This window comes from Zonotrichia leucophrys, chromosome 2 (genome assembly GCF_028769735.1).
Source record: "Zonotrichia leucophrys gambelii isolate GWCS_2022_RI chromosome 2, RI_Zleu_2.0, whole genome shotgun sequence".
NCBI lineage: Eukaryota > Metazoa > Chordata > Aves > Passeriformes > Passerellidae > Zonotrichia > Zonotrichia leucophrys.
The window spans coordinates 1,235,723-1,254,241 of NC_088171.1; the positions used below are offsets into that span (position 1 = coordinate 1,235,723).

Below are 18,519 nucleotides of genomic sequence, written 5' to 3' on the forward strand. Positions count from 1 at the left end.
ACACCCCCACACCCACCCTGCTCCCCACCTGCTGTGGTGTGTTCTTAAGTTCGTTAGTTTGCTCCCCCCATTTTCTGTATTACTTCCTGCTGCTACCCTGCCAGTTAGGTTGCTATGGAAATGAAACTGCTCCTCCCTTGGTTTCTCTTATAAAGTGAAAGTTGTTTCCTCCTTGGGCTCAGTCAATCACTCTTTTTCTCCTCCCAGGTTTCGAGAATTTTCTTTTCTCTGGGAGTTATGGTTGGCTGTAGCCCCGGAGCCCCTCCTATGATTTATAACAGTTGGTTACTTTGGTGTATCAGTTATGTTTCGTACCTCCAAATATGTATTTCTATTGGATAGCCGGGTTTCCCTGCCTTTTCCCCCCTTTTCCCTTAAAACCCTCTCCTGCCCCTTGTTCGGGGCCATTTGCTGGGTGTTTCCCCTCCTTGTTGGTTCTTCTGTAATAAACCGACAGTTTACCCCCAGCAAGTGGTCGCCTCCTAATTCGTCTCTCACCGCGCTGCTCCGAGCTATCCCCCAGCTCAGCCCTAGGCCAAGACGCCGAGGGGGGCTGGTTTTGGATGCACAGAGGCCCTGGCCTTCGCCCCTCACCAGAGAGCCGGATCCAGGGCCGTTCACGCCCCCGCTCCCCACCTACCCAGCATGAGCACCCGCAGGGCGATGAGGCCGCCGGGCGGCGCGGGCAGGTGCGAGTTGAGCACCCTGAAGAAGCCGTCCAGGAGGCTCCGCAGGGACACGGGGCCGGCGCCGGGGCTGGAGCCGTGCAGGACGTGCACCGCAGCCACCACGGAGCGCAGCGTCACCTCCAGCAGCGCCCCGCTGCCGCCGCGCTGCAGAACCGCCAGGAGAACCTGCAGGGCCGCGGGCGTGATGGCCTGGAGCGCGTTGGGCTGCGGGATGTGGGAACAGCAGGGAATTCTGTCACCCGTGGGACCCATGGCACGGAGCCCTGCACTGAGCCCTGCACTGAGCCCGCTATTTACTGACCCCAGACCCCAGCGCTGCGGATTTTACCCTGGGGTAGATTTTACCCCCAGCGCTGCAGATTTTACCCTGGGGTAAATTTTACCCCCAGCACTGCAGATTTTACCCTGGGGTAGATTTTACCCCCAGCGCTGCAGATTTTACCCCCAGCGCTGCGGATTTTACCCTGGGGTAGATTTTACCCCCAGCGCTGCAGATTTTACCCCCAGCACTGCGGATTTTACCCTGGGGTAGATTTTACCCCCAGTGCTGCAGATTTTACCCCCAGCGCTGCGGATTTTACCCTGGGGTAGATTTTACCTCCAGCACTGCAGATTTTACCCTGGGGTAGATTTTACCTCCAGTGCTGCAGATTTTACCCTGGGGTAGATTTTAGCTCCAGCGCTGCAGATTTTACCCTGAGGTAAATTGTACCCCCAGCACTGCAGATTTTACCCCCAGCACTGCAGATTTTACCCTGGGGTAGATTTTACCCCCAGCACTGCAGATTTTACCCCCAGCGCTGCAGATTTTACCCTGGGGTAGATTTTACCCCCAGTGCTGCAGATTTTACCCTGGGGTAGATTTTACCCCCAGTGCTGCAGATTTTACCCTGGGGTAGATTTTACCCCCAGCGCTGCAGATTTTACCCTGGGGTAGATTTTACCCCCAGCGCTGCAGATTTTACCCCCAGCGCTGCAGATTTTACCCTGGGGTAGATTTTACCTCCAGCACTGCGGATTTTACCCCGGGGTAGATTTTACCCTGGGGTAGATTTTACCCCCAGCGCTGCGGATTTTACCCTGGGGTAGATTTTACCCTGGGGTAGATTTTACATCCAAGCGCTGCAGATTTTACCCCGGGGTAGATTTTACCCCCAGCGCTGCAGATTTTACCCTGGGGTAGATTTTACCCTGGGGTAGATTTTACCTCCAGCACTGCAGATTTTACCCTGGGGTAAATTTTACCCCCAGCGCTGCAGATTTTACCCTGGGGTAAATTTTACCCCCAGCGCTGCAGATTTTACCCTGGGGTAGATTTTACCCCCAGCACTGCAGATTTTACCCCCAGCACTACAGATTTTACCCTGGGGTAGATTTTACCCCGGGGTAGATTTTACCCCCAGCGCTGCAGATTTTACCCTGGGGTAGATTTTACCCCCAGCGCTGCAGATTTTACCCCGGGGTAGATTTTACCCCCAGCACTGCAGATTTTACCCTGGGGTAGATTTTACCCTGGGGTAAATTTTACCCCCACCACTGCGGATTTTACCCTGGGGTAGATTTTACCCCCAGCACTGCAGATTTTACCCTGGGGTGTGAATTGTTTAAAGCCAATTTTGGAGTTATTGAACTAATTGAATTATTGAGTTATTAATTGAATTATTGAGTTAATTGAATTGATTTTTGGTTGCCGCAGAAGTTAAAACTGATTCCAGGTCCAAATTACTAATCCAAGGGTTTTCCAGCTTCCAGCCCAGAGGTGGACTAGAGGTGAAGCAGCAGATTCAGCTTAAAAGCTTTCCATAACTTAATTATTTAATTAATTTTAACAATTTAATGTGATAGTCCAAGAAAATAATTTAATTCAGTAATTTAATTATTGTATTTAACTATTTCATAATTAAGTTTAAATGAAGTTTAAGTATTATAAAGTTTTAAATATATTTAAAGTTTTAAATATATTTAAGTTTTAAAATAACTTCATTTAATACTTTAACTATTCAATAATTTAATTATTTAACTTAATTATTTACATATTTTGTTTTATTTTATTATTTCTTTTATTTCATTAATTGTATTATTTTATTTCATTTTTTAGTTTTATTTTATTATTTCATTTGTTGTACTTCATTCTTTAATTCCTAATTTAATAAGTGTTTAAAATAATTTTATTTAATTTTAAATTATTTTGTCTTGTTTCATTATTTTGTTTTATTTTATTTTAATACTTTAATTTTATTTAATTTTAAATTATTTTGTCCTGTTTCATTATTTTGTTTTATTTTAATACTTTAATTTTATTTAATTTTAAATTATTTTGTCTTGTTTTATTTTTTGTATTATTTTATTTTTTATTTTAACACTTTAATTTTATTTAATTCTTAATTATTTTGTCTTGTTTTATTATTTTGTTTTATTTTATTTTATTTTAATACCTTAATTTACTTCCTCAATTTAATGACTTAATTTAACGTTTCTGAGCTGATCCCACTGAATTTAAGGCTGGAAAATGAAAGGATTTTTTAAAAGCTTTGGAAAATTCAGTGACCTAATTCCAGCCTTGGAATGAACAACACTTTGGGGTTTATCTCTGGAATGAGGAGCTCCCAAGGGTACCTTGGATCCGGAGAGGATGGCTCCAAAGAGATGGATAATCCGGAGCTGGATTGTTTCTGGGAGCTGCTTCCCGCCTTGGAAACTCTCTGGGAGGATGAGGAGGGAAGGATTTCATCACAGGAGCAAACAGCAAAACAAAAAAAACCCCAAAACCACACAGAAAAAGGTAATTTTCTAGCTAAAAATAGGGAAAAAAATCATTTTTTCACCCCAAAAAACAGAGAAAAATCCCAAATCCACCCCATGGGGGTGCTGGACCCTGCTGGTGATGGAGAGGATGAGGATGCTCCGGGTTTTCCAGCTCTGGTTGTGCCAGGAACGGGGTTTTGGCCCCAAAAAAGGGGATTTCTGCCAAACTCCGGTTCAGCTGGGGGTTTATGGGACGGAGTTCTAGGGGAATTTTACAACGGTGCTGCCTCTAAAAGGGGATTTTTGGGGCTTCCCTGATAAAAATCCCCCTTTGTGTTGATTTTTGTGGGTTCTGCAGGTGGTGCTGGGCTTAAATCCTGCTCTGGGATCCTGTTCCTCTTCCCAGGACACGGGAGCAGGTACAGAATCCTAAATTTCTGAGGCAGGCATTGGATAACCTGGAACAGCATCCTGTATTTGCCTTGGAATCCTGTAATAATCCTGGGATCGGTACAGGATAACATGGAGCAGGTGTGGGATCCCAGATTTGTGGGATAATACAGGATAACCTGAACAGGTGTGGGATCTTATATTTGTGGGATAATACAGGATAACCTGGAGCAGGTGTGGGATCCCAGATTTGTGGGATAACACAGGATAACCTGGAGCAGGTGTGGGATCCCATATTTGTGGGATAACACAGGATAACCTGGAGCAGATATGGGATCCCATATCTGGGATAACCTGGAGCAGGTGTGGGATCCCAGATTTGTGGGATAAATACAGGATAACCAGCAGATATGGGATCCCATACCTGCTGGTTATCCTGTACTTATCCCACAGATATGGGATCCCATATCTGTGGGATAAACACAGGATAACCTGGAGCAGGTGTGGGATCCCAGATTTGTGGGATAACACAGGATAACCTGGAGCAGGTGTGGGATCCCAGATTTGTGGGATAAATACAGGATAACCTGGAGCAGGTGTGGGATCCCATATCTGGGATAACCTGGAGCAGGTGTGGGATCCCAGATTTGTGGGATAAATACAGGGATAACCAGCAGATATGGGATCCCATATCTGTGGGATAAGCACAGGATAACCTGGAGCAGGTGTGGGATCCCATATTTGTGGGATAACACAGGATAACCTGGAGCAGGTGTGGGATCCCAGATTTGTGGGATAAATACAGGGATAACCAGCAGATATGGGATCCCACATTTGTGGGATAACACAGGATAACCTGGAGCACACAGGGATCCTTTAAGGTCCTTGGATCAATACCTACCCCTGAATACAACATTCCTCCATGGATCCTATAAATATTCCCTGATCCCATCCCCCCATCCCTGGACATTCTTCCCATTTAGGGATCCCACACCAACCCTCCCCTTTCCCAAATCCCAATTTTACCTTGGAAAAAGGCACCGAACTCGGGGGGCAGCGGGGCGGGGGCGAACTTGTATTTGCTCTTCTCCTTGGCACTGATGGATTCCCTGGAAAGGGAGAGGGGTGAGGGGGGGGATCCGGGATGGGAGAGGGATTTTGGGGTGCAGGGGGGGGTCCCTCACCCGCTCAGCTGCCGCCGCCAGGTCTGGTAGGGGTCGAGGAAGCACTCGCAGAGGTGCAGGGCGTGCAGCATCCCGTTCTCCAGCTGCACCCGGCCCTCCAGCTGTGCCCCATTTTCTGCCCGTGCTCCCTTCTCCAGCTGTGTCCTCTTCTCCAGCTGTGCCCCATTTTCCAGCTGTGCCCCATTTCCATGGCTCTCCAGCTGTGTCCCATTTACCGGCTGGGTCCCCTTTTCCAGCTGTGCCCCATTTTCCAGCTGTGCCCGGCTCCGCTCGTCCCCCGGGAGGCTCCGCAGCTGCCGGGAAAGCCGAGCTTTAATCCCTGACACACTCCAAAAATGGGATGCATTTTTTGGGGAGGAAACTGCGCTTTGTGGGGAGAATGGGATCATCAATCAATCAATCAATCAATCAATATACCAATCAGAGCCCAGAGCAGCACAAGCTTGGATGTGCTGACCAATCAGCAGCCAGAGTCACACAACCTGTAGGGCTCTTGACCAATCAGAACCCAAAGCTGCACTGACCCAATCAGCACCTGGCACTGCAAGGCTCTCAGCCAATCAGCATCAGCTGCGGACTCATGAACCAATCAAATTACAGAGCAGCACAACCTGTACAGCTCTCAACCAATCAACATCAAGAATCATACAAGCTGTGGACTCATGACCAATCGCCAACCAGAATAATACAACCTAGAGACCTGCTGACCAATCAGAACTCAGTCACACAACCTGTGGATGCACTGACCAATCAAATCCCAGCACAGCACAACCTGTAGAGCTGACCAATCAGCACCCAGATTCACATAATGTATGGACTCAGTGACCAATCAGCGCTGAGCCCCTCCCCTGCCCATTTCCATTATCAGGGCTATTCCCAGTCCTGTTCCCAATCCACTTCCCATTCTCATTCCCATGACTGTTCCCATTCCCACTCCCCATTCTCATGAGCGTTCCCATTCCCATTCCTCTTCCCACTCCCATGATTGTTCCAATTCCTGTCCCCATTCAGATTTCCACGACCCTTCCCACTCCCGTTGCCCTTCCCACTCCCCATTCCCATTACCACTCCCATTCCCATTCCTGTGCCCATTCCCATTTCCACTCCCATTATCATGACTGTTCCCATTCCCCTTCCCACTCCCCTTCTTATTCCTGTGCCCATTCCCATTACTGTTCCCATTCCCACTCCCACTCCTGTTCCCATTACTGTTCCCATTCCCATTCCTTTGACTGATTCCATTCCTGTTCCTGCTCCCACTCCCATTCCCCTTCCGATTCCCACTCCCGTTCCCCTTCCCATCCCCTTCCTGTTCCCATTCCCACTCCTGCTCCCATTCCTGTTCCTGCTCCTGTTCCCATTCCCGTTCCCATTCCCTCTTCTCCTTCCACTCTCATTCCCTCTCCTGTTCCCACTCCTGTTCCCGCTCCTGTTTCCACTCACCTTCCTGTTCCATTCCTACTCCCATTCCCGTTCCCGTTGCTGCTCCCACTCCCATTCCTGTTCCTGTTCCCACTCCCGTTCCCATTCCCACTCCCATTCCCATTCCCCCTCCTGTTCCCGTTCCCATTCCCACTCCCATTCCCCTTCTGTTCCCGTTCCCACTCCCATTTCCACTCCCGTTCCCACTCCCATTCCCATTTCCCCTCCTGTTCCCATTCCCATTCCCATTTCCCCTCCTGTTCCCGTTCCCATTCCCACTCCCATTCCCATTCCTGCTCCCTCTCCCTCTCCCATTCCTGTTCGATTCCTGCTCCCACTCCCGTTCCCACTCCCATTCCTATTACCTCTCCCACTCCCATTCACATTCCCGTTCCCATTCCCATTCCTGCTCCCGTTCCCATTCCCTCTCCCACTCCCATTCCCGTTCCCCCTCCTGTTCCCGCTCCCATTCCCATTCCCCCTCCTGTTTCTGTTCCCATTCCCACTCCCACTCCCCCTCTGTTCCCATTCCCACTCCTCCTTCCACTCCCGTTCCCATTCCTGCTCCCTCTCCCATTCCTGTTCGATTCCTGCTCCCACTCCCGTTCCCGCTCCTGTTTCCACTCCTGTTCCCACTCCCATTCCTATTACCTCTCCCACTCCCATTCACATTCCCTCTCCCACTCCCGTTCCCATTCCTGCTCCCATTCCTGTTCCCATTCCCTCTCCCATTCCCGCTCCCATTCCCGCTCCCATTCCCGTTCCCATTCCCATTCCCATTCCCGCTCCCATTCCCATTCCCTCTCCCATTCCCGCTCCCATTCCCGCTCCCATTCCCATTCCCACTCCCATTCCCTCTCCCATTCCCGCTCCCATTCCCATTCCCATTCCCGCTCCCATTCCCATTCCCTCTCCCATTCCCGTTCCCATTCCCATTCCCACTCCCACTCCCATTCCCATTCCCTCTCCCACTCCCATTCCCATTCCCGCTCCCATTCCCGTTCCCATTCCCGCTCCCATTCCCATTCCCGTTCCCGTTCCCATTCCCATTCCCATTCCCTCTCCCATTCCCATTCCCTCTCCCATTCCCATTCCCGTTCCCATTCCCGTTCCCATTCCCATTCCCATTCCCATTCCCATTCCCTCTCCCGCTCCCATTCCCGCTCCCATTCCCGTTCCCATTCCCGTTCCCTCTCCCACTTCCATTCCCTCTCCCATTCCCATTCCCTCTCCATTCCCTCTCCCTCTCCCATTCCCGCTCCCACTCCCATTCCCGCTCCCTTTCCCATTCCCGTTCCCACTCCCGTTCCCATTCCCATTCCCGTTCCCATTCCCGTTCCCACTCCCATTCCCACTCCCGTTCCCGTTCCCGCTCCCGTTCCCACCTGGCTCCCGCAGAGCCGCAGCAGCCGCAGCACGTGCGGGAGGCAGCCGGGGCTCCGGTCGGGCTGGATGTTCTCCAGGTTCCTGGAACGGAAAACATCGGGAATTCACCTGCACGGCTGGGGAGGGAATCTGGGAAGGGGAAGCGGGGAATCTGGGGGGGAATAAAGTGTTTGGGACAGGGAAAATGCCACAAAAATTTCTTCTATTTTACACAATTTTTATTATATTATGTTGTGTTATTAATTTTTTGTTATTAATAATAAAAATAAATTTTTTTAGAGATGTGATGCAATTTGGGGGGAATGATGGAATTTTGGGGAGAAGAATGGTTTCCTATTCTTATATTTTCATTACATTATATTATTTATTATTATATTCAGTATTACCGTTAAATATATTGACTACTAATAATAGTAATTATTTTCTTTTTTTTTTTTTAAATATATAATGCATTTTAGGGAGGGAACTCCCCTGGGAGAGAATGATGGAATTTGGGGGGAATGATAGTTTAAAATTATTATATTTTTATTAGATTACATTATTAAACAATATTATTATTAATAATCACGATTTTCTAATTATTAGTTTTAGAAACATGATGCACTTTTGAAGAGGCACTACATTGGGGGAATGACAATTTTGAGGGGCAATAACGCTATTTCTTAATTATTATATTTTTAAAATAGTTTGTTATTTTGCACTATTATCAATAACAATGCAAAATATTTACATTTTAATAATTATAAAAACATAAAAATATATAAACACAAACATATAGAATATTTATATTTTTACAATTATTATTAATTTATTATTATTATAGGTTTATTATTATATATTATATATTATTATATAATTATTATATATTACTATAATATTATATATTATTATTATATATTTAAAATATTTTTGTTATGTTGCATTATTATAATTATGGCTAGTATTATTATCGTGACTATTATTATTATTATTACTACTATTAAATAATATTATTATTTTCACTACTAATACTAGTACTACTACTACTGCTACTACTTATTATAATTATTATTATATTTTTCTATTATTATTATTATTATTAATAATAATAATAATAATAATGAAAATAAAATAATAATAATAATAATAATAATAATAATAATAATAATAATAATAATAATAATAATAATAATGTTATTATATTTTTCAAATTTTGTAAGATTTTTCAATGCACTTTAGAGGGGATGCTGTGATTGGGGGGATCCCAGATTTCACAGGGGGATGATTCCCCTCAGGGAAGAATTCTATGGGATTTTTTTTGGGGTGGGGGCCGCACACCCCCAAAGCCACCGGACACTTTGGGACAAACGGGGACCTGGAGGGGACACAGAACCCCCAACGCTGGGGCTGCTCCGTGCTGGGAACAAAGCGGGGGGCACAGAGGGATTTGGGGTCACCCACCTGCAGATGATGATGAAGAACTTGAGCAGCAGCAGGGCCTGGCCCAGCCCCTGTGGTGTCCCCTGTGTCCCCTGTGTCCCCAGGGCCACGCAGTGTCCCAGCCGCTGGCTCAGCACCTGCAGCACCTCCCGCGGCAGCGCCGGGATCTCGGAGCCCGGCTCCTCGGGCCTGCCCAGGATTGGGGTGCAGGATGTCACCCCCCCGCTGTCCCCAGGGCCCCCCTGCCCGAGGCACCGGATGGCTCCGACCACGGCGGGCGGATGAGGCACCACAACGCCCACGGCGGCGCGGCTGGGGCCCCACGGGGGGTTTGGGGACACACGAGGGCTTGGGGGACACTCGGGGGTGTTGGGGACACCTACAGGGGTCACTCGGGGGTGTTGGGGACACCTACAGGGGTCACTCGGGGGTGTTGGGGGGCACTCGGGGGTGTTGGGGACACCTACAGGGGTCACTCGGGGGTGTTGGGGGGCACTTAGGGATGCTGGGGGCATCCAGGGGTGCTGGGGTCACCTACTGGGGTCACTTGGGGGCGTTGGGGTCACCCAGGGTGGTCACTCAGGGTGCTGGGGTCAGCCAGGGCTGCTGGGGACCACTCAGAGGGGTCACTCAGGGATGTTGGGGTCATCCAGGGTGGTCACTCAGGGGTGCTGGGGTCACCTACTGGGGTCACTTGGGAGTGTTGGGGGGCACTTAGGGATGCTGGGGTCATCCAGGGGTGCTGGGGTCACTCAGAGGGGTCACTTGGGGGGGGTTGAGAGTCACCTACAAGGGTCACTCAGGGGCGCTGGGGACCACACAGAGGGGTCACTTGGGGGTGATGGGGGTCATCCAGCGTGGTCACTCAGGGGTGCTGGGGTCACCTACAGGGGTCACTTGGGGGTGTTGGGGGGCACTCGGGGGTGTTGGGGGACACTCAGGGGTGCTGGGGTCACCTACAGGGGTCACTTGGGGGTGTTGCTCAGGGATATTGGGGTCAGCCAGGGATGCTAGGGGTCATCCAGGGTGGTCACTCGGGGGTGTTGGGGGGCACTCAGGGATGTTGGGGTCCGTCAGGGATGTTGGGGTCATCCAGAGGTGCTGGAGGTCACTCAGAGGTGTTGAGGATCTCCTCCATGGGTCACTCGAGGGTGCTGGGGGCCACTCAGGGATGTTGGGGTCATCCAGGGTGGTCACTCAGGGGTGCTGGGGGCACTCAGGGATATTGGGGTCAGCCAGGGATGTTGGGGTCATCCAGGGGTGCTGGAGGTCACTCAGAGGTGTTGAGGATCTCCTCCATGGGTCACTCGAGGGTGCTGGGGGGCACTCAGGGATGTTGGGGTCATCCAGGGTGGTCACTCAGGGGTGCTGGGGTCACCTACAGGGGTCACTCAGGGGTGTTGGGGGTCACTCATGGATGTTGGGGTCACCTACAGGGGTCACTCAAGGATGTTGGGGTCATGCAGGGGGATCACTTGGGCAGGACATTTAGGAGTGCAGGGATCACCCAGGGGTGTTGGAGGCCACCCAGGAATGCTGGGGGTCACTCAGAGGGGTCACCCATGGGTGCTGGGGTCAACCCTGGTGGGGTCACTCAAAGGGTATTGGGGTCACTCGGGGATGTTTGGGGTCCCCGCAGGGTTTTGGGGTCCCACCTGCGGGGCTCCAGCGAGGGCAGGGCGATGACCCTCTCGAAGCTGGTGACGAAGGCCTCCAGCCACTGCTGCAGGTAGGACAGGTCCTTCTGCAAGGGAGGGCGGGGCTAGAGCCAGCAGCCAATCACGGCTCTCCATAGCCCCAGCCTGCAGGGATTGGCCAATCACAGCCAGAGAAACCAGCCCCGCCCTCTCAGGTGTGTGACACACCCCTGGGAGCCACTGACCAATCACAGCGCAGAACCGCACAACCTGTGAAGCCACTAACCAATCACAGCCCAGCACAGCACAACCTGTGGAACTCACTGGCCAATCAGCTCGCAGAGCACCTGTCCCTGCAGCCAATCAGGGCACAGCGAGCCCTGCCCGGCCCATCTGGGGTTGTGCAATGGGGACAGTAGGGACAGTGGGGACAGAGGGGACTCACCCAGGGCTGGCACCCCGAGGTGCCACCTCCAGGTGTCCCACGCCCCTGAGCACCCCAGTGTGGCACCTTGGGGTCACCCCAGTCCTTGAGCACCCCAACAGTGCAGTTTTGGGGTGCCCTGTGTCCCTCAGCATCCTGGTGTGGCACATTTGGTGTCACTCGAGTCCCTGAGCACCCCAGGGTGGCACCTCCAGGTGTCCCATGTCCCTGAGCACCCCAAGGGTCACTTTTAGGGTCACCCCATCCCTGAGCACCCCGTGCTGCCCTTTGGGGGTCACTCACAGCCCTGGCGGCCCCAAAGCATCAATTTGAGGTCACCCACATCCCTGAGCACCCCACTGTGGCACCTTGGGGACACCCACGCGCCCACGCAGCACCTTGGGGTCACCCCAATCCCTGAGCACCCCAGTGCGGCACTTTTAGGGTCACCCCCATCCCTGAGCACCCCGAGTTCCCCCATCCCCGGCGTGTCCCCCCTTTTCCGGGATCCCGCAGGCTCCCCCACAACGGGGCGGGGACCCCAAAATCCGCCTCCCCCGCGCTTCCCGCTCCACCCCGAGCGTCCCTGGGGACGCGCCGGGGGTGTCCCCGTGTCCCCAGCGCCGGTACCTGTCCCCGGCGGTGCCCGCGGCCGTCCATGGCCCCGCAGCCGTGGCAGCGGCGCCGGCGCAGCGGGGCCGGAACGGGCTGCGGGGAGGGGGTGCCGAGGGGGGCCCCCCCCTTTTTGTCACCGCTGTCGCTTGTGCAAAAGCCACCAAAGAAAAAAAAAGCCCCAGAGCTCTCAGGAAATGCCAAGTCACCCGCGGCCCCAACGGCGCTTCCTGCCCCGCTGCCGCCTCGGGGACACCGGCCCCGCTTTGGGGACACCGGCCCCGCTTGGGGACACCGCGGTGCCACCGCCGCCCCCGGCCCTGCGCCCCCGGGATGTCCCCGAGCCCGCGGTGGCGGCAGCACCAGGAGCGGCGTGGGTTCATCCCGGAATTCCCGGCAAATCCAAGCCCGAATCCTGCCCGAGCGTTGGGTTTGCCCCGGGATACCCGGGGAGCTGCAGCCCGGAATTCCCGGTGCGATCTCCCGGAGCCGGTACCCCGGAATTCCCGGTGCGATCTCCCGGAGCCGGTACCCCGGAATTCCCGGTGCGACCTCCCAGACCCGGTACCCCGGAATTCCCGGTGCGATCTCCCGGAGCCGCTGCCCCGGAATTCCCAGTGGGACCTCCCGGAGCCGCTGCCCCGGAATTCCCAGTGGGACCTCCCGGAGCCGGTATCCCGGAATTCCCAGTGGGACCTCCCGGAGCTGGTACCCCGGAATTCCCGGTGCGATCTCCCGGAGCCGGTACCCCGGAATTCCCGTGGGATCTCCGGAGCCGGTACCCCGGAATTCCCGGTGCGACTCCCGGAGCCGTGTCCCGGAATTCCCGGTGGATCTCCCGGAGCCGGTACCCCGGAATTCCCGGTGCGATCTCCCGGAGCCGGTACCCCGGAATTCCCGGTGGGACCTCCCGGAGCCGGTACCCCGGAATTCCCGGTGCGATCTCCCGGAGCCGGTACCCCGGAATTCCCGGTGGGACCTCCCGGAGCCGGTACCCCGGAATTCCCGGGGTTCCCACCTGGAGCTGCTGTTCCGAAATTCCCGGGGCGCCCGCGCGGAGCTGCATCCCGAGCCCGGATTCCCGCTGCGCCCACCGGAGCGGCGCTGCCGCGTCCCCGGGGTGCCCTCCCGGTGCCGGTGGCGGTGGCGGTGCCACCCTGCGGAGCTGTCGCAGCCGGTTCCCGGCTGGCAGAGCCGGTTCGGCGGCTTCGGGGCTCGGCCGGCGCGGAGCCGCCTGGGAGCGCCGGGAATCCAAACCGGGAATGCCAACGAATCCAACGGATATCAACGGGAATCCCAACCGGGATACACCGGAATGCCACCGAACGACCGGGAATCCCAACCGGGAATCACGAGACGAAACCCGGGAATCACCGAATCCGAACCGGGAGTACGAACCGGGAATGTCCAACCGGGAATCCGAACCGGGAATGCCAGACTGGAATCCAAACTGGGAATCTGAACTGGGAATGCCCAACCGGGAGTCCGAACCGGGAATGCCGAGCTGGGAATGCCAGACTGGAATCCGAGCCGGGAATGCCAGACCGGGAATGCCGAGAAGGGAATGCCCAACCAGGATTAGGAACCGGGAATCCGAACTGGGAATGTCCAGTTGGGAATGTCGAACCGGGAATCCGAACTGGGAATGTCGAACCGGGAATGTGGAACGGAGAATGCCCAGCCGGGAATGTTCAGCCCGGAATCCAAACCGGGAATGCCCAACCTGAATGTGGAACCGGGAATTCCAACCGGGAATGTCCAGCCCAGAATGCCCAGCCTGGAATCCAAACCGGGAATGTTGAACTGGGAATGCCCAACCGGGAATCGGAACCAGGAATGCCCAGCTGGGAATGTCGAACCGGGAATGCCAGACCGGGAACATTGAACCTGGAATCCGAACCGGGAATGCCAGACCGGGAATGTGGAACCGGGAATGTCCAGCCCGGAATGCCCAGCCTGGAATCCGAACCGGGAATGCTGAACTGGGAATCGGAACCGGGAATCGGAACCGGGAATGTCGCTCCTCCGCCGGGAGCCCCCAGAAAGTGACAGTGACAGTGGCGCGGGGATGTCACCCCTGCTCTGAGCGCCACCGGTGACACCGAGTGACCCCGCGGGGCTGGCGCTGGGGTCACGCTCCCGTGCTGGGACAGCACGGCCACCCCTGGGGACAGCCCTGGCCCTGGCCCTGTCCCTGTCCCTGCCAGGCCGGGGACAGCGGCTCTGTCCTGGTTTAAAGCCACCGCAGGCACCGCGGCCATGCCCGGGCCACCGGCTGGGGGGTGGCAACAGCGACACGGCCATCGAGTGTGACAGGGACACTGCCATCGAGGGACACTGCCATCGAGTGTGACAGGGACACGGCCACAGAGGGACACTGCCATGGAGGGTGACAGGGACACGGCCATAGAGTGACACTGCCATCGAGTGTGACAGGGACACGGCCATCGGGTGACAGGGACGGTGCCATCGAGTGACACTGCCATGGAGGGGACAGACACTGCCATCGAGTGTGACAGGGACACGGCCATCGAGTGACACTGCCATCGGGGGGACAGACACTGCCATCGAGGGGACAGGGACACTGCCATCGAGTGACACTGCCATCGAGGGGACAGACACTGCCATCAAGGGGACAGGGACACTGCCATCGAGTGACACTGCCATGGAGGGTGACAGGGACACTGCCATGGAGGGGACACCGCCATCACCTGGGCCATGTCCCCCATCCTCGTCCTCAGCAGGCCCTTGGGGACATGGCTGTGGCCAAGGCCACAGGGTTTTGCTGTGACCTGCCTGGGGAGGTGACACCGGGGTCTGGCCCTGTCCCTGGGGCCTCAGAGGTGGCACGGCCACCCCGCTGGTGTGGCACAGAGAGCAGGACACCCCGACAAGTGGCACCTGTCCCCACACAACCGTGGGTGACACCTGTCCCCTGAGAGTGCCCTGGCAGGGACCCTGCAGGGCCATCAGAGCCTGGTGGCACCACACGTGTCCCCATGGACATGACAGTGTGACACATGTCCCCTGCCACCACACACCCCCTGATGGATGGCACCTGTCCCCTGTGTGACCATGGGCACTTGGCAGAGTGGCACTGTCCCCACACAGCCACACCAGCTGGAACAAGTGACACCTGTGACACCTGTGCCCCTGACACATCTCAGCAATGGCACCTGTCCCCACCCAACCACGGCCACCTCGATGGTGTGGCACCTGTCCCCACATGGCCATGGTCACCTCAGTGCTGTGGCACCTGTCCCCAGAGCACCACGGCCACCTCGATGGTGTGGCACCTGTCCCCACATGGCCACCCTGACCATGTGGCACCTGTCCCCATGGCACCATGGCCACCCTGACCATGTGGCACCTGTCCCCAGGGTACCACAGTCACCTCAGTGCTATGGCACCTGTCCCCAGAGGGCCACCCTGACCATGTGGCACCTGTTCCCAGGGTACCACAGTCACCATGCCACCATGGCCACCCTGACCATGTGGCACCTGTCCCCACATGGCCACAGTCACCTCAGTGGTGTGGCACTTGTCCCTGTCCAACCACAGCCACCTCAGTGACTCCACAGCCACCCTGACAATGTGACACCTGTCCCCACATGGCCACAGCCACCTCAGGGCACCACAGCCACCCTGACATTGTGGCATTTGTCCCTGCACAACCACAGCGACCCCAGTGGCACCACGGCCACTCTGACAATGTGGCACCTGTCCCCATGGTCACCCTGACATTGTGGCACCTGTCCCCACGGCACCATGGCCACCCTGACAATGTGGCACCTGTCCTCACAGCAACACAGTCACCTCGATGGTGTGGCACCTGTCCCCACATGGCCATGGTCACCCTGACCTTGTGGCACCTGTCCCCATGGCACCATGGCCACCCTGACATTGTGGCACCTGTTCCCAGGGTACCACAGTCACCATGCCACCACGGCCACCCTGACAATGTGGCACCTGTCTCCACATGGCCACAGCCACCCTGACATTGTGGCACCTGTCCCTGTCCAACCACAGTGACCCTAGTGGCACCACGGCCACCCTGACAATGTGGCACCTGTCCCCACATGGCCACAGTCACCTCAGTGGTGTGGCACTTGTCCAACCACGGTCACCTCAGTGACTCCACAGCCACCCTGACAAGGTGGCACCTGTCCCTGTCCAACCACAGTCATCTCAGTGACCCCATGGCACCACAGCCACCTTGACAATGTGACACCTGTCCCCACATGGCCACAGCCACCTCAGGGTGCCACAGCCACCCTGACATTGTGGCATCTGTCCCTGCACAACCACAGTGACCCCAGTGGCACCACGACCACTCTGACAATGTGGCACCTGTCCCCATGGTCACCCTGACATTGTGGCACCTGTCCCACGGCACCATGGTCACCCTGACAATGTGGCACCTGTCCTCACATGGCCACCCTGACAATGTGGCACCTGTTCCCAGGGTACCACAGTCACCTCAGTGCTATGGCACCTGTCCCCAGAGGGCCACCCTGACAATGTGGTACCTGTCCCCACATGGCCACAGTCACCTCAGTGGTGTGGCACTTGTCCAACCACGGTCACCTCAGTGACTCCACAGCCACCCTGACAAGGTGGCACCTGTCCCCATGGCACCACGGCCACCCTGACAATGTGGCACCTGTCCCCACATGGCCACAGCCACCTCAGGGCACCACAGCCACCCTGACATTGTGGCACCTGTCCCAATGGCACCATGGCCACCCTGACATTGTGGCATCCCTGCACAACCACAGTGACCCCAGTGGCACCACGACCACTCTGACAATGTGGCACCTGTCCCCATGGTCACCCTGACATTGTGGCACCTGTCCCCACGGCACCATGGCCACCCTGACAATGTGGCACCTGTCCTCACAGCAACACAGTCACCTCGATGGTGTGGCACCTGTCCTCACATGGCCACAGCCACCCTGACATTGTGGCACCTGTCCCTCTTCAACCACGGCCACCTCAGTGTTCCCACAGCACCACGGCCACCCTGACATTGTGGCACCTGTCCCTGCACAACCATGGTCACCTCAGTGGGGTGGCACCTGTCCCCACGCAGCCACAGCCCTGTGGCACCTGTCCCTGTCCAACCATGGTCACCTCAGTGACCCCACGGCACCACAGCCACCCTGACAATGTGGCACCTGTCCCCACACAGCCACCCTGACAATGTGGCACCTGTCCCCACAGCACTACGGCCACCCTGACAAGGTGGCACCTGTCCCCATGGCCACCCTGACAAGGTGGCACCTGTCCCCACACAGCCAAAGCCACCCCGACAAGGTGGCACTTGTCCCCATGGCCACCCTGATGTAGTGGCACCTGTCCCCACACAGCCAAAGCCACCCCGATGCAGTGGCACTGTCCCCATGGCCACCCCGATGCAGTGGCACTGTCCCCATGTCACCGCGGCCCTGTCCCCCCAAAGGGGGTGTCCCTGTTTAGGGCTGCAGAGGAGGGTCCCAGGTGACACTGCAGGGCCAGCTGAGGTGACAGGCCCCATGGATGTCCCCAGCCCTCCCGGTGTCCCCAACCCGGGCCACAGCGGCGTTTTTGGGGAGCAGTTTCACCCCAAACCCACCCGGGGGTGACACGGAAGGGGGGTGGTGACACTCGGTGCCACCTCCCCTGCAGGACCCGCCCCCACCCGGGGTAATCGAGGACAAAACGACGCCCGAGCGACTTTCGGGGTGGCGCGGGGGGGTCCCCACGCAGGGACCGCCTTGGGGACATCCCCAGGGTCCCCAAACCCAACCCCAAATTCCCCCCCCGGCCGCGCTGTCCCCACCCTGCTGTGCCGCTCCAATGTCACCGCGCACCTGTCGCCGGGCGGTGGCGCCGGAGCGGGGGGGACACGGGGACCCCAAAAACCCTCCCGGGGAGGGCGGGGAGGGGCGGGGGGACCCCGAATTCACCCCGAGAATGGGGAGCGGGGCGGGCGGGGGGGTCCCCAGGGAGGGGACACGGGGGGCTGGGTGGCCTTGGGGACACAACGGGGAGCGCGGGTGGGGGGACGCGGTGACAAACGGGGGTGGCGCGGACACAGCGGGGGGGTGCGGGGTGTGACAGCGCAGGGGGGATGCGACAATGGGGGACAGCAGGGGATGGGGACGGGGATATGGGGGGGTGGGAAGGGAGGGCGGGGGGGTCCGCGGTGGCGGTGGCGGTGCCCGGCGGCGATGGCGGTGGCGGTGCCCGGCTCACCTTGGCGAAGTAGAGCATCCAGAGCTCGCAGAGGCGCTCCCGGGAAGAAGCCATGCCCGGGGCCGGCCCGGCTGGGAACGAGCGGCGGCTCCGCCCCCCCCCGGCCCCCCCCCCCCGCCCGTCCCGGTACCTCCCCCAGGTGTGGGGGGCGGGGACTCCCCCTCCCCTCCCTGCCCTGCACCTGCCGGGGCCGCTCCCCGCGCTCCGCTTCCCCTCCCTATCCCCGCATCCCCGCGCTCATCAATGGGGGCAGCAAGGCAAAGCCCCACCCCACCCCAAATAATTAACGCTAATTAGCGCAGCTCAGCCCTGCTCGCCATCCTAACAAACAGAACTCGACGCTTTCGCCTCGTGTTCCCTTTTAATCCCCTTTT

At 56.2% G+C, this 18,519-nt stretch overlaps 1 protein-coding gene across 3 annotated transcripts in view; it reads right to left on the minus strand.

Moving 5' to 3' along the window:
• NBEAL2 (neurobeachin like 2) overlaps positions 1-18,209 on the minus strand; it is a 38,882-nt gene extending 20,673 nt beyond the window's left edge. For 2 of the 3 annotated variants that reach the window (XM_064703751.1, XM_064703750.1), the window contains exons 1-8: positions 18,146-18,209; positions 10,891-10,979; positions 9,257-9,424; positions 7,816-7,897; positions 5,009-5,301; positions 4,851-4,933; positions 3,306-3,391; positions 641-893 (exon numbers count right to left, since the gene is read on the minus strand). In XM_064703751.1, the coding sequence (XP_064559821.1) occupies positions 641-893; positions 3,306-3,391; positions 4,851-4,933; positions 5,009-5,301; positions 7,816-7,897; positions 9,257-9,424; positions 10,891-10,979; positions 18,146-18,199 (1,108 nt within the window). In that variant the 5' untranslated portion in view covers positions 18,200-18,209. Of the gene's footprint in view, positions 1-28; positions 557-640; positions 894-3,305; positions 3,392-4,850; positions 4,934-5,008; positions 5,302-7,815; positions 7,898-9,256; positions 9,425-10,890; positions 10,980-18,145 lie in introns of those variants that run through there. The other variant, XM_064703752.1, reaches the window with a different exon arrangement.
• Positions 18,210-18,519: the final 310 nt, after the last annotated feature.